This window comes from Trachurus japonicus, chromosome 3, assembly GCF_045865225.1.
Source record: "Trachurus japonicus isolate A0001 chromosome 3, Traja_1.0".
Taxonomy (NCBI): domain Eukaryota; kingdom Metazoa; phylum Chordata; class Actinopteri; order Carangiformes; family Carangidae; genus Trachurus; species Trachurus japonicus.
In genome coordinates this window covers 473906-487910 of record NC_140909.1, presented here as the reverse complement: position 1 = coordinate 487910, position 14005 = coordinate 473906, and the positions used below count along the sequence as shown (strand labels likewise).

The following is a 14005-nucleotide window of genomic DNA, read 5'->3' as shown; positions in this document are numbered from 1 at the left end:
CAGAGCAGAGTGACTGACAGACCCGTGTTTCAGACCGAACACTCTATAGAAGTGATTGCTGTCGGAAGATATAACTATTTAAGACTTAGATTAACACAAATATATCACTTACTTCTGCTTTAAGTAAATAGATGTGCATAATATTTAAAAAAAAAAGCATCCAATTTATCTTGTTTTCATTATTCTGAATGGGTCTGTCATTATGCAACCAAATCATTTCCAGGAGATTGTAGCTAAGTACAATAGCACATACAATAGGCTATAGTTAACCCAAATAACTTCAGATAAGTCCAAACCAAGACAAGATAAATAAAATAAATATATTTCCATACAATAGTTTCCATTTTCCAAATGTATAAAATCAAATTCCATACTTTTCCATACTTGCGTAGGAACCCTGTCCAGTTGTTTGCATGTTGTTGTTATAGAGAAAAAAGATTCATTACAATCAATCACAGACACAGTTTCACAACAGGTTATGTAACCATGACGATCTGTAAAGAGTTTTCACTGTGGCTCATTAAAACGACGCGGCTGCGTTGAAAAGTTCCATTAACACGTGATGATCTCAGGGTTTTAGCAAAAGTTTCCACATCAGATTGTTTGGAACTAAATTATTTTTTATTATCAGTTAATCTCCCAAAGATGTCTCGCAGTGAAATGTTTCCACGGTGACAGATTTCAGCCCGAGGGATCGTTTCAAACCAACATGCTTTCTTCGTCCACATGCAAATAAAAAACTCACTTTGCTCTGATGTTCAATAAGGAACTCCCACATCCAAATCTAACGCGATGAATCATCTAAATATTTGTCTTTTTACTCTTTCATCAACTAAACTAATGGTTTCAGTTTTATGTAGAGAAACTAGAGAAGGTCGTTCTGTTCCAGTGAGTCTGAGGTGTTTCCCCCCCCCTGACCTTTGACCTCTGACCTGTGGTGTAGACGCCGGCCGACGTCAGCGTGCGGTTGAAAGGAGAAACGGCCGCTGCTTTCTCCTTCTCCAGCTCCAAGACGGATTTCTGTTTGACCGGGGCCGGGGGGGCCGTTTTAGGCAGCGGGGAGGGGAACATGTTCCTCCCGTCCTGGATGAAGCAGAAGAGAAAGAGAAAAAACAAAACACACACAAGAGGAACGTCCGAGTCAGAGTTTTGCGTGAGAAACACACATCAAGACTTTGGAGTCGTGCATTGTGGGAGATCTGGGCTGGACGGACACAAAGCCACGGAGCGACTGGAGATTAGAGCGAACAAACAGCAATCACGAACCAGTTACCAGCGGTTTTCTAAGATAAATTCTCTTTTAAGGGGCCTGAATAATGCTTAGTTTAACAAGGGGTAAACCGATATGTCGTGTTGAGGTTTGCATGCTCTCTCTGTCATAAACAATGTGTCAAAGCCAAGATTCCTGGAAAAGTATATTTTGAAACGTTCATAACATTCTTGCTGGGATCCAACAGGAGCGATTCCCAGCTGGGATCGGGTTTAGAGCTCGTTTGGCTCGACATCCCAGCAGGACCGAGGCTGCCAGCAGAGCTACAACCAATTACATCTCACCTTCATTCTGAGCAAACTCCTCCAAGAACTGTCTCTAAACTGTACAAAGGTTTATTGAAGCAATAGGGAAGAAATACTGTGTATATAAAAGTGAAATGGGAAAAAGAATTCAGTATTGAGTTGTCTGGGAGTGATTGGCAGTCCATGTTTAAGACCCAACATACATCTACAAAATAAACAATTAGGCCAACAACAATATTGTTGGAGAAACTGTGGGCAACTGAACGCCAACCATTCTCATATATTTTGGTCATGTATGAAAATACAGTCATTTTGAGAGGGGGTTGTAAGAGCCATGGGTGAAATTTTTGGACATAACATTCCCAATGACCCTCGGTATGTGTATCTAGGACTGATACCAGAAGATGTAATAGGTAAAGAAGACAAATACTTGTTCAAGATCCTGTTACTTGCAGCTAAGAAAGCCACTACAAGGAGTTGGCTGAGAACTGAGCCACTGGCTGGACGTTGGAGAAGAAATCAATCAATGGAACAAATGACCTACAGTCTACGAATCAAAACAGAGCTGTATGTTGTTCGATGGACAAAATGGCACCTTTACGTGACAAAGTAGTGTTTATCCCCCTTGTATGGCCTTACAAATGTATAGTTATTAATGTGAGTTGAATGTGTCTTTGGTTCGGTGCTATCGCAAATGTGTCTCTTGTCTTACAAATGTATATTTATTAATATGTCTTTGGCATTTTACCTCATTGTTGCTTTTTTTTAAAGGTTGCCTTTTATCATCAGGCAGAGGGACTGGCGATGAAAACTAGCTTTTTTAGCTACGTAACTCGGGTACATTTACATTTGTTTTTTACAATGTTTTATTAATGTACATTGTCCCTTGTCAATAAATTAAACTGAAACTAAACTGAATTATGTTTTTGTATTTCTGTATATGTTTTTATTGATTGGAAAAAATAAAGTTAAAATGTTTTTTTTTAAAGTCTCACCTTCATGACCAGAGTGCCGCGGATGACGTGGTCGATGGTTCCGTAGTCGAACTGCTCCTTGGGCTCGTAGTGGAAGTATTCCTTGTCGGGGCTGATGGCCTTCAGCAGCTTGAGGATGTTGTTGGAGTAGAGCGTGCTGGCCTGCGTGGCCATGCGGCTGGGAAGGTCCGTGTAGCCGATGTGTGTCACTCCCTGCTCGCCACCAGACAGAGGTTGGACAAAGTTTCTATGTTGCAAGTCCAAGTAGAGTCTCAAGTCTTTGCTCTCAAGTCCCAAGTCAAGTCCAAGTCCTGAGATTTTTGTTTCAAAGTCCCAAACAAATCGATTATAATTAATGACACATAAAGATCATGACCACGCCTCAATTGTTAAGTTGTTAAGTTGTATCTTTTTTTTTTTTTAGAGTGTTGGCATTAATTATACAGCCAAGGCTGGCTGCTACAATAGAACATTGATGACACTTATTTAATATTATAAAATATTTTCATATTTGTGCTTGCTGCATGTGACTTGACTTGAATTTCAAGTCAAGAGGGTTAAGTCCAAGTAGAGTCTCAAGTCTTTGGCATCAAGTCCAAGTAGAGTCTCAAGTCTTTGGCATCAAGTCCAAGTAGAGTCTCAAGTCTTTGGCATCAAGTCCAAGTAGAGTCCCAAGTCTTTGGCATCAAGTCCAAGTAGAGTCCCAAGTCTTTGGCATCAAGTCCAAGTAGAGTCTCAAGTCCAAGTAGAGTCTCAAGTCTTTGGCATCAAGTCCAAGTAGAGTCTCAAGTCTTTGGCATCAAGTCCCAGTAGAGTCTCAAGTCTTTGGCATCAAGTCCAAGTAGAGTCCCAAGTCTTTGGCATCAAGTCCAAGTAGAGTCTCAAGTCTTTGGCATCAAGTCCAAGTAGAGTCTCAAGTCTTTGGCATCTAGTCCAAGTAGAGTCTCAAGTCTTTGGCATCAAGTCCAAGTAGAGTCTCAAGTCTTTGGCATCAAGTCCAAGTAGAGGCTCAAGTCTTTGCTCTCAAGTCCAAGTAGAGTCTCAAGTCTTTGGCATCAAGTCCAAGTAGGGTCTCAAGTCTTTAGCATCAAGTCCAAGTAGAGTCTCAAGTCTTTGGCATCAAGTCCAAGTAGAGTCCCAAGTCTTTGGCATCAAGTCCAAGTAGAGTCTCAAGTCTTTGGCATCAAGTCCCAGTAGAGTCTCAAGTCTTTGGCATCAAGTCCAAGTAGAGTCCCAAGTCTTTGGCATCAAGTCCAAGTAGAGTCCCAAGTCTTTGGCATCAAGTCCAAGTAGAGTCTCAAGTCCAAGTAGAGTCTCAAGTCTTTGGCATCAAGTCCAAGTAGAGTCTCAAGTCTTTGGCATCAAGTCCCAGTAGAGTCTCAAGTCTTTGGCATCAAGTCCAAGTAGAGTCTCAAGTCTTTGGCATCAAGTCCAAGTAGAGTCTCAAGTCTTTGGTATCAAGTCCAAGTAGAGTCTCAAGTCTTTGGCATCAAGTCCAAGTAGAGTCCCAAGTCTTTGGCATCAAGTCCAAGTAGAGTCCCAAGTCTTTGGCATCAATTCCAAGTAGAGTCTCAAGTCTTTGACATCAAGTCCAAGTAGAGTCCCAAGTCTTTGGCATCAAGTCCAAGTAGAGTCCCAAGTCTTTGGCATCAATTCCAAGTAGAGTCTCAAGTCTTTGACATCAAGTCCAAGTAGAGTCTCAAGTCTTTGGCATCAAGTCCAAGTAGAGGCTCAAGTCTTTTCTCTCAAGTCCAAGTAGAGTCTCAAGTCTTTGGCATCAAGTCCAAGTAGAGTCTCAAGTCTTTAGCATCAAGTCCAAGTAGAGTCTCAAGTCTTTGGCATCAAGTCCAAGTAGAGTCTCAAGTCTTTGGCATCAAGTCTAAGTAGAGTCTCAAGTCTTTGGCATCAAGTCCAAGTAGAGTCTCAAGTCTTTGGCATCAAGTCCAAGTAGAGTCTCAAGTCTTTGGCATCAAGTCCAAGTAGAGTCTCAAGTCTTTGGCATCTAGTCCAAGTAGAGTCTCAAGTCTTTGGCATCTAGTCCAAGTAGAGTCTCAAGTCTTTGGCATCTAGTCCAAGTAGAGTCTCAAGTCTTTGCTCTCAATTCCAAGTAGAGTCTCAAGTCTTTGGCATCAAGTCCAAGTACAGTCTCAAGTCTTTGGCATCAAGTCCAAGTAGAGTCTCAAGTCTTTGGCATCAAGTCCAAGTAGAGTCTCAAGTCTTTGGCATCAAGTCCAAGTAGAGTCTCAAGTCTTTGGCATCAAGTCCAAGTAGAGTCTCAAGTCTTTGGCATCTAGTCCAAGTAGAGTCTCAAGTTTTTGGCATCAAGTCCAAGTAGAGTCTCAAGTCTTTGGCATCAAGTCCAAGTAGAGTCTCAAGTCTTTGGCATCAAGTCCAAGTAGAGTCTCAAGTCTTTGGCATCTAGTCCAAGTAGAGTCTCAAGTCTTTGGCATCAAGTCCAAGTAGAGTCTCAAGTCTTTGGCATCAAGTCCAAGTAGAGTCTCAAGTCTTTGGCATCTAGTCCAAGTAGAGTCTCAAGTCTTTGGCATCTAGTCCAAGTAGAGTCTCAAGTCTTTGGCATCAAGTCCAAGTAGAGTCCCAAGTCTTTGGCATCAAGTCCAAGTAGAGTCCCAAGTCTTTGGCATCAATTCCAAGTAGAGTCTCAAGTCTTTGCTCTCAAGTCCAAGTAGAGTCTCAAGTCTTTGGCATCTAGTCCAAGTAGAGTCTCAAGTCTTTGGCATCAAGTCCCAAGCGAGTCCAAGTCTTTTTTTGATTTGATCATCAAAATCGGGACTCGAGTCCAGTTCAAGTCCCAAGTCTCGAGTCCAAGTCCCCACCTCTGCCGTGATGTCACAGGAATCACAGGTCTACGAAGCTGCAGACAGAACAACAGAGACTCCACTCACCTTGTGGATGTGCAGCTCTCCGGGCCTGGTGGTCTCGATGTTGCCCCCCGCCTCAGCAGCCAGATCCACCACCACCGAGCCGTCCCTCATCGACTCCACAAACTCCCTCTTGATCAGGATGGGGGCGCGCTTCCCTGCACGGGTAGAGGAAACAGACCAGACGTTCAAGATATCAACCAATCTCCTCCCACAGTTCATCTCTCCCAATCTAATCTATTTCAATTTAAAGGGATACTTCACCCAAATCCGATAATGCACCAATCATCTCCTCACCGTCATGCCAAGGAAGGGTCTGGAGAACTTCCAGAGTCATCAAAACTCTTTAGGAGTTGCAGGGGGGGTCCGGCTGGTGACGAGTTTTCATATAATGGTGGTGGATAGAGTTCAGTTCTGATTGGTCCAAAACACACACTATGAAACATCCAGATACCTCCATACTGCTCGTCCTACTGACCCAAGTGTCCTGAAGCCAAGACATGGAAAAGTTGTTCAGAATAAATGAATGTGATCTCTGTTTTTATCCTTGTTGTAGCAGTAGCTACCAGTGGCTGTTGATGTTTCGCGAGATTTGCTGTGAGATGTTCATTCATCGTTGTAAACCATTGGATGTTTGATGTAAACATAGAAGAACATCTCGCAGCCACTGGGAGCTGCTGCCACAACAAGGATAAAAACAGAGATCAACAACTTTTCCATGTCTTGGCTTCAGGACAGTATGGAGGTATCTGGATGTTTCATAGTGTGTATTTTGGACCAATCATAAGTGAACTCTATCCGCCGCCATTATATGAAAACCCTCTGGAACTTCTACAGAGTTTTGATGACTCTGGAAGTTCTCCAGACCCTTCCTTGGCATGACGGTGAGGAGATGATTGGTGAATTATCGATTTTGGGTGAAGTATCCCTTTAATTCAAATATAACTTTTATTTTAAAGTGACAACTGTAATGAGCACTTTATCACTTTACTCATCATATTCATACCTATACATTAAGCCAATGATCAAGGTAGTTGCATTGGTTCATTTACTATCCATGGCCTCTCGTTCAATAATCTTGCACTGTATTGTATTGCACTGTGTATATTGGTTTCTTTGTGTATTATTGTCTACTTGGTGTTATTGTTTCTGTAGTGTGTCTTGAACTTTGTGTCCCCTGTGTCCTTGTTTCATGTATTATGACCTTTGTGTCCTTGTTTTGTGTATTTTAATGGCCGGAGGACAACAGTTGTAAATCAACCTCTGGGTAAAACTGGCACGTTTACAGAAATGTTCATTAACGTGCAGCGTCCTCTAGATAGATAAATCAGAGAAACATGGACTTGAGTCAGAAACATGGCTCCACATTAAAGCTGCACTCAGAGAACAAAACAAACTGATGCTTTGTTGTGGCCAAAACATGAGCAACTCATTTCCTTCTTCCACAATCGATCAACAGCAGCGAGACAAAAACAAGCTAATGAACATCAAAGCCACTGACCTGGGATCAGGGCGGTGCTGATGAGAATGTCCACGTCTTTACACTGTTTGGCGAAAAGGGCCATTTCAGCATCGATGAACTCTTTGGACATTTCTTTGGCGTAGCCTCCAACTCCCTCTCCAGACTCTTTGATGTTCACCTCCAGAGGCTCCGCCCCAAACGACTTGAACTGCTCCAGAGCCGCCGGCCTGGCGGGAAGCGGCAGACGGTTTATCGTTAAAACAAAACCACCACAGTCTGAAACATGACAAGTACAAAGATGTTTGATCCATCTCAGACCTGGTGTCAAACCCTCTGACGATGGCTCCCATGGACTTGGCTGCTCCGGCTGCTGCTAATCCAGCTACTCCTCCTCCGATGACCAGGACCTGAAACATCCAGACAGGAGAAACTATGGGATGTTGTGTAGACCAGTGGTTTTCAACCTGGGGGTCAGGACCCCACGTGTGGTCGCCTGGAGTTCAAATGGGGTCGCTTGAAATGTTTTTATAAAAAAGCCTGTGCATATTCTCATTTGTCCAGGTCATAGTATCTCAAAGGAGTTTTCAATCAAGCAACTGGACTTGATTATTTGTCTAGGAAGACGTTTCACCTTCATCCAAGAGGCTTCATCAGTTCATGAACTGAACTACCTTGGCTGTGGAGCGTTACCGTGGCTGTAGAGCGTTACCGTGGCTGTAGAGCGTTACCGTGGCTGTAGAGCGTTACCTTGGCTGTAGAGCGTTACCTTGGCCATAGAGCGTTACCTTGGCTGTAGAGTGTTACTAGAGCGTTACCTTGGCTATAGAGCGTTACCTCGGCTATAGAGCGTTACTAGAGCGTTACCTAGGCTATAGAGCGTTACCTCGGCTATAGAGCGTTACCGTGGCTGTAGAGCGTTACCTTGGCTGGAGGAACTTTCCCTGCAGCGGTGATCTGACCGGTGAAGAATCTCCCAAAGTGGTTGGAAGCCAGAACCACAGCTTTGTACCTGCACAAACAAACTCAGGTCAAGTTTCCTTCAACTTCAACTTCAACTTCAACTTCAACTTCAACTTCAACATCTTCAGATGTGTTGATCTGCAGGAGAGTGTGGGTAGATAGATAAATAAAGTACTATCTATCTATCTATCTATCTATCTATCTATCTATCTATCTATCTATCTATCTATCTATCTATCTATCTATCTATCTATCTATCTATCTATCGGTACCCAGCGATGTTGGCCATGGAGCTGAGGGCGTCGTAACCCTGGGCGATGGTGACGCGGGGCACCTGGTCCATGGCCAGCACCGTGCTCTGCCGCTCCGACAGCTTCTTCATCAGCTCCGGGTTCTGGGCCGGATAAATGAAGCTCACTAAGGTGGACTTCGGCTTCAGCAGGTCGATCTCGCTCGCACTCGGGGCTCGGACCTGCAGCACAGGAGGAGATGGTCAGAGTAAGAACTCGTCCAACTATACACATTATACACAAACTTGTGCCGAAGCAGACGTGACAATAGATTTATTATTAAATATGCAGACGATTCCATTATTGTGAGTCTACTGCAGATACATGAAACCAGCCACGGTCCAGTTGTAGACGGTCTTTTACAGTCCAATTTCCAAATGAATGCAGCAAAAACTACTACTACTGAATGAATGAATGATTTTGGTATGTATTTTGGTATATATCAAGCTTATATCACCAAAAGGGTGTAGGTTGAAGCCAAAGCTTATATACCCCTACCCTTTTTACCTTAAAAAAAGTTATACTCATTAATACAAAAGGATCAGATCACAAACATTTGAAATACTACTACTACTACTACTAATAATAATAATAATACTTTATTTGGATAGGGACGGTGCATGTTGATGAACAATAGTAAAAAGAATACTGTTGTAAATATGCCGGATTATAACAGAGCCACTAATTTGCATCCACAGTCCCTAATAAATAAATAAAATACAGCTGACAGTCCACTGCATTGAATAAAAACAATACAATAAATAAAATACAGCTAAGAGTCACACAGAGTCCACAGTCAGGATAAGATAATACGGGAAATAAAATCTAGATGACAGACGGGATAAAACAAAGCAACAGCATTAAAACAATGTGATAGATCAGTCCGGATGCACTCTTGGTTGTTTTGAAGCCGTTGTTTAAAGTTTCCTTTGAAGGAAGAGTATGTGGGACATTCCCGTATTGTGGAGGGAAGAGGAACTAAAGACATGGTGACTGGTTTGAGGAGGAATACCCACTTGCACAAAGGCACAAAGGCACAAAGGCACTCTCTTATTAAAGCAGAAGTAAGTGATCCGGTGGTTTTGGCTAATGCTGCGTTCCAGGCAGGCTTTTGGAAACCGTAAATTACAGCTTCAAGTCACAACTTACGACTTTGTAGCGTTCCAGGCAACCCACTCGTGTTTCTCCGACCTGTTTTACCTGTGAAAGTCACTATAACGGCCACTCGTAACTTCTGACCCGTGAACTCGTACCAGATCGAACTGGTACGACTTCACAGGTCGGAAAAACACCAGTTACGAGTTGCCTTGAACGCACCATAACAGTCCTCGTCCCTACGTCGCCACATTCACGGCGTCCCTTGGCTGCGCACACAGCCCTTTATGCCGTTCTCTCTCCTCATTGGATAAAGGTTGTAGGATACGAGAAAAGTTTTCTCCTGGGCTCAGAGCAGAGCAGAGTGACTGACAGACCCGTGTTTCAGACCAAACACTCTATAGAAGTGATTGCTGTCGGAAGATACAACTATTTAAGACTTATACTAACACAAATATATCGCTTACTTCTGCTTTAATATACGATGTAGGCTATTTCTATCTATTTATTGCTACTTTATGTGTTGTATCTGGTGTGTTTATTGTGCCAACTGCTGTTGTACACTGAATTGCCCCCTTGGGGATATTAAAGTTAAATCAATCAATCAATCAAAACAAAGCAACAGCATTAAAACAATGTGATAGATCAGTCCGGATGCACTCTTGGTTGTTTTGAAGCCGTTGTTTAAAGTTTCCTTTGAAGGAAGAGTATGTGGGACATTCCCTTATTGTGGAGGGAAGAGGAACTAAAGACATGGTGACTGGTTTTAGGAGGAATACCCACTTGCACAAAGGCACAAAGGCACAAAGGCACTCTCTCATTAAAGGTCAGAGCATCGAGGTGGTGAACTGTGTGTACGAAGGGTCAACGACGTCTGCACTGTTGAAGAAGCTTTAGTTTTAGTGTTTTCATACTGACTGAACTCTTTTATGACCATGTTTTATCGTGCTTTTGTTGAATCGGTTTTATCATTTTCTTTGGTGTCATGGTTTGGTCACATGTCCTTAAACGAGAGGAAGGAATGCCTTAAACCAAACAGTGAAATGGTTGTCTGTCTCCACTGATGATGGGAGAGGCTCAGCTTTCCCCAGTTTTCCTGTTTTCCAGACAGATAAAGAGGATTATTGCCTTTTCCATTCTGAATGACGACTTTCACCCTTTGAACTCCCAATTCCAGCTTCTCCAGTCGGAGCGACTTGGTCCCAAAATCTAAGCATCCGGGTTTTTAAACTCTTTGTATCCTGGTTTTAACCCTCCTCAATCTGTTCCCTTCCTCCATCCTTCCTTCTCTCCTTCCTTTCTCCCTTTCGTCTTTCCACAATCCTTTTCCCCTTCCTTCCTTCCTTCCTTGACCTAATCTGTTCCTTCCCTCCATTTTTCTTTCCTTTCCTTTTCCCCTTCCTTCCTTCCTTCCTTCCTTCCTTCCTTCCTTCCTTCCTTCCTTCCTTCCTTCCTTCCTTCCTTCGTCCGTCCTTCTGCTTCCTTCCTTGACCTAATCTGTTCCTTCCCTCCATTTTTCTTTCCTTTCCTTTTCCCCTTCCTTCAGTCCTTCCTTCCTTCCTTCCCTTCGTCCTTACTTCTTCTTCCTTCCTTTTTGACCCAATCTGTTCCCTCCCTCCTTCTATCTTACCTTCCTTCTTTCCTCCCATCTCTCCCTTCCTGCCTTCCTTCCTTCCCTTTTTCCCTTCATCTTTCCTTCCTTCCTTCTTTCCCTTTGTCCTTCCTTCCTTCCTTCTTTCCATTTATCCTTCCTGCCTTCCTTCTTTCCCTTTGCCCTTTCTTCCTTCCTTCCTTCCCTCCCTTTTTCCCTTCGCCCTTCCTTCCTTTTTTCCCTTTGTCCTTCCTGCCTTCCTTCTTTCCCTCCTTCCTTCCTTCCCTTCGTCCTTCCTGCCTTCCCTTTTTCCCTTCGCCCTTCCTTCCTTCCTTCCCTCTTTCCCTTTGTCCTTCCTTCCTTCCTTCCTTCCTTCTTTCCTTCCTTCCTTCCTTCCTTCCTGGACCCAGGAGGACAACAGGAGGTTTAAACTGGTTTTATTCTTGTCATTTTGTGTTTAAGGAATCTGTGTGTTGTTGGATGTGTTTGTTGATTGTATCATTGTGTTTTATGTGACTGAGAACTCACTGCAGGACAAATCTACCTACTGGTCAGAATTAGAGGAACTCCAGTTCGATTCCCCGTCATGTACGAACCTTGAGGACCAGGTCCGATCCCAGCGCTCCCTTCCCGTCGGTGATGGAGGCCCCGGCCTCTTTGTACTGCAGGTCTGAGAACTGGGACTCGTGTCCCGCTCCGCTCTCCACCTGCACCTTGAAGCCCTGTTTGACCAGCGCCTGCACGCCGGCCGGGGACAGCGCCACGCGCCGCTCGTTCTGCAGCGTCTCCTTGGGAACGCCCACCACCACGTCCTTGTAGAGGACACCTGGGAAAACACAGAGCGAGAGACGGGCAAGGCAATTATTACAGCTGAGCTGCAGAGACATGGACGTCAGTCACAGTCTGGTCTCTGGTAGAGGCTGTAGAGCCGGGGTCTCAAACTCAAATGAGCTGGGGGCTACTGCTGGCACTGTCATCTCAGTGGGGGGCCACTTCAGTGTTCGAGACAAGTATAAAAAAAAAATCACAAATATTTCTGAAAACGGGGTTTATTTTCAAATATTGTATGATAATTAGGGCTGTCAAACGATTCAAATTTTTAATCGCGATTAATCTCAAAATTTCCTGAGTTAATTGCATCTTTTTTGTTTTTGCTTGAAATACCAGCAAGATGAATGGAAAGCATAAGAAACATCCAGATCTGGACGTTTCTCATGTTTTCCATGCTTTCCAATGGTAGTATTTAAAAATCAGCTGTCAGAGAGAGAGCAGCCTCGTTTGGTGACAAGAAGAACAAGTTATGTAGTGTAGGAACATGAGGAGAAAAAACATAGTTTTCTGTAACATTATAAGACGGCCAAACTACGGAGCGGCCCGAAGTTAGCGCGTTAAAAAAAATAGTGCCGTTAAAAGCATTTAGCATTAACGCGTTAACTTTGACAGCCTTATTTTTTTACGTCAAGACGCGGGCCTGATGTAGGGGGGCCGCAGGCCGGATGTGGCCAAACAAATAAAAATGATCTAAAAACAAGTTCATTTTTAGGTGACGAGTCTTATTTTAAGTGGAAAGAGTTTAGTTTTGATGAAAATTGAGACATTTTGACAAGAAAGAAGACAAATATTCTTGGAAAGATTTTGAGTTTTTACAGTGTGTCATGTCAGGTGTCGTTGTAAAGCTTTATCTCTCTCTCTCTCCTGAACAATGATGTCATTTCTTTTGTATCATAGCAACAAATCATAAAAGTAGGATTGACAATAACAATCTCTGTAGTTTTACAGTCCAAGTCTTTAAAGGCCGTTTCCTCAGAAAGAGTTTTTCAGACTCAGACTCTGAGCTAGAAATCTCCACTTCAGCAGCACTTCCAGACACCAAACCTTCCACTTTGATCCCTTTCTATATCCTGAAGGTTTTTACAGAGGGGATTGTTGATATATCATTCACAGCCTCATTTATACAACATTTTATTACTACAAACATGGAGACATTAGATGTTTTAGGGCTGGTGACAGTATTTTCTCATTTACAGAGTGATAAAAAGAGATATCCACAATCCTCCTCTGGAAAAACTAAAGACTCTAATGTGTCAACAAAATAAAACAAAGTAGCTTTATCCATTGTTCAGGTTTCTATTCTGGAAATATATGCAAATTAGCGCATATCATTAGATATTGCCTCATTTACATATTTCAACATAAAATGTAACAAAACTTGTAATACAAAAAATATTCATCTTAATGTGAGTGATGAACTTGTGAAGTTTCATGGTGAAACCTGTTCACCTGTAGTGTCTCAGTCTCAGTGAGCTGCAGCGCCGCAGCCGAGGCCGAGTGGAGCTGCACGGTGTCACGTTACACATTTCTCTCTCCGTACACGGCGTGGTGACCTCGCCACCATGGAGACATTATTAGCAGCTGATTGGCTGTGAGCCAGCACACACACACACACACAGCGGCCTACACTCCCACACACACACACACACGCTCAAAATCTAAACTTAAAAACCTGTTGGTCCTACAAAACACTGAGCAGCAGCAGCGGAGAGCGCTGAGCTGAGCTGAGAGCAGCGGCTGTTAGGACTAGAGCTGGAGTGGAGAGACGAGATGAGACGGGACGGACGGAGGTTTAACTTTGACGTGATGTCACCTTTAACTGACCTCTCCGTGTTCGGGCGCTAGCAGCAACTACAGCTCCAACACTCAGTCAGTCTGCTGCTCTGGGAACTCTGGGAACTCTGTCCTTGACTAAACTAAAGACAGTGGGAATGTAAAACCTTGAGACAGAGCAGAGAGAGTCTGTCCTCTGTGGAAAGCAGAGCAAGGTTAAGCAGAGACACCACCAGCTGCGTGTGTGTGTCTTTGTGTGTGTGTGTTTCCTACCTCTGGAGGCCTTCTGATCCCATAGCACAGGGAACGTCCTGAACTGCCTCCTCCCAGGAATCTTCTGTCTGCTGCCGGCTGCTCCTCTCCGGAGGAAAACCACGGAGGAGCCGGAGAAGCAGCAGCGAAGGAGAGTGGACATGGCCGAGCCGAGCCGAGCCGAGCCGAGCCGAGAACACAAACTAACTGCAGCTGATGATAAACTTACTGCTGCTGCCTCAGAACTAAGACCATTATAGTAATAATAATCTCTGTGTTGTTGTTGTTGTGTAGAGCTGAAGCTGTCGGTGCTGTCGGTGCCTCCAGAGAGCGACTGACACCACTCACTCTCCCACTCTCTCAGGCTTGGTTTCACGCTCCGG

General features: G+C 43.7%; 1 protein-coding gene across 1 annotated transcript in view; it reads right to left on the bottom strand.

Moving 5' to 3' along the window:
• nnt2 (nicotinamide nucleotide transhydrogenase 2) overlaps positions 1-14005 on the bottom strand; it is a 41279-nt gene extending 27274 nt beyond the window's left edge. The window contains exons 1-9 of the mRNA XM_085804650.1: positions 13644-14005; positions 11363-11592; positions 8063-8262; positions 7752-7839; positions 7149-7237; positions 6870-7057; positions 5393-5526; positions 2511-2702; positions 933-1083 (exon numbers count right to left, since the gene is read on the bottom strand). Coding sequence (XP_085660776.1) covers positions 933-1083; positions 2511-2702; positions 5393-5526; positions 6870-7057; positions 7149-7237; positions 7752-7839; positions 8063-8262; positions 11363-11592; positions 13644-13785 — 1414 coding nt within the window. The 5' untranslated portion in view covers positions 13786-14005. The remainder of the gene's footprint in view (positions 1-932; positions 1084-2510; positions 2703-5392; positions 5527-6869; positions 7058-7148; positions 7238-7751; positions 7840-8062; positions 8263-11362; positions 11593-13643) is intronic.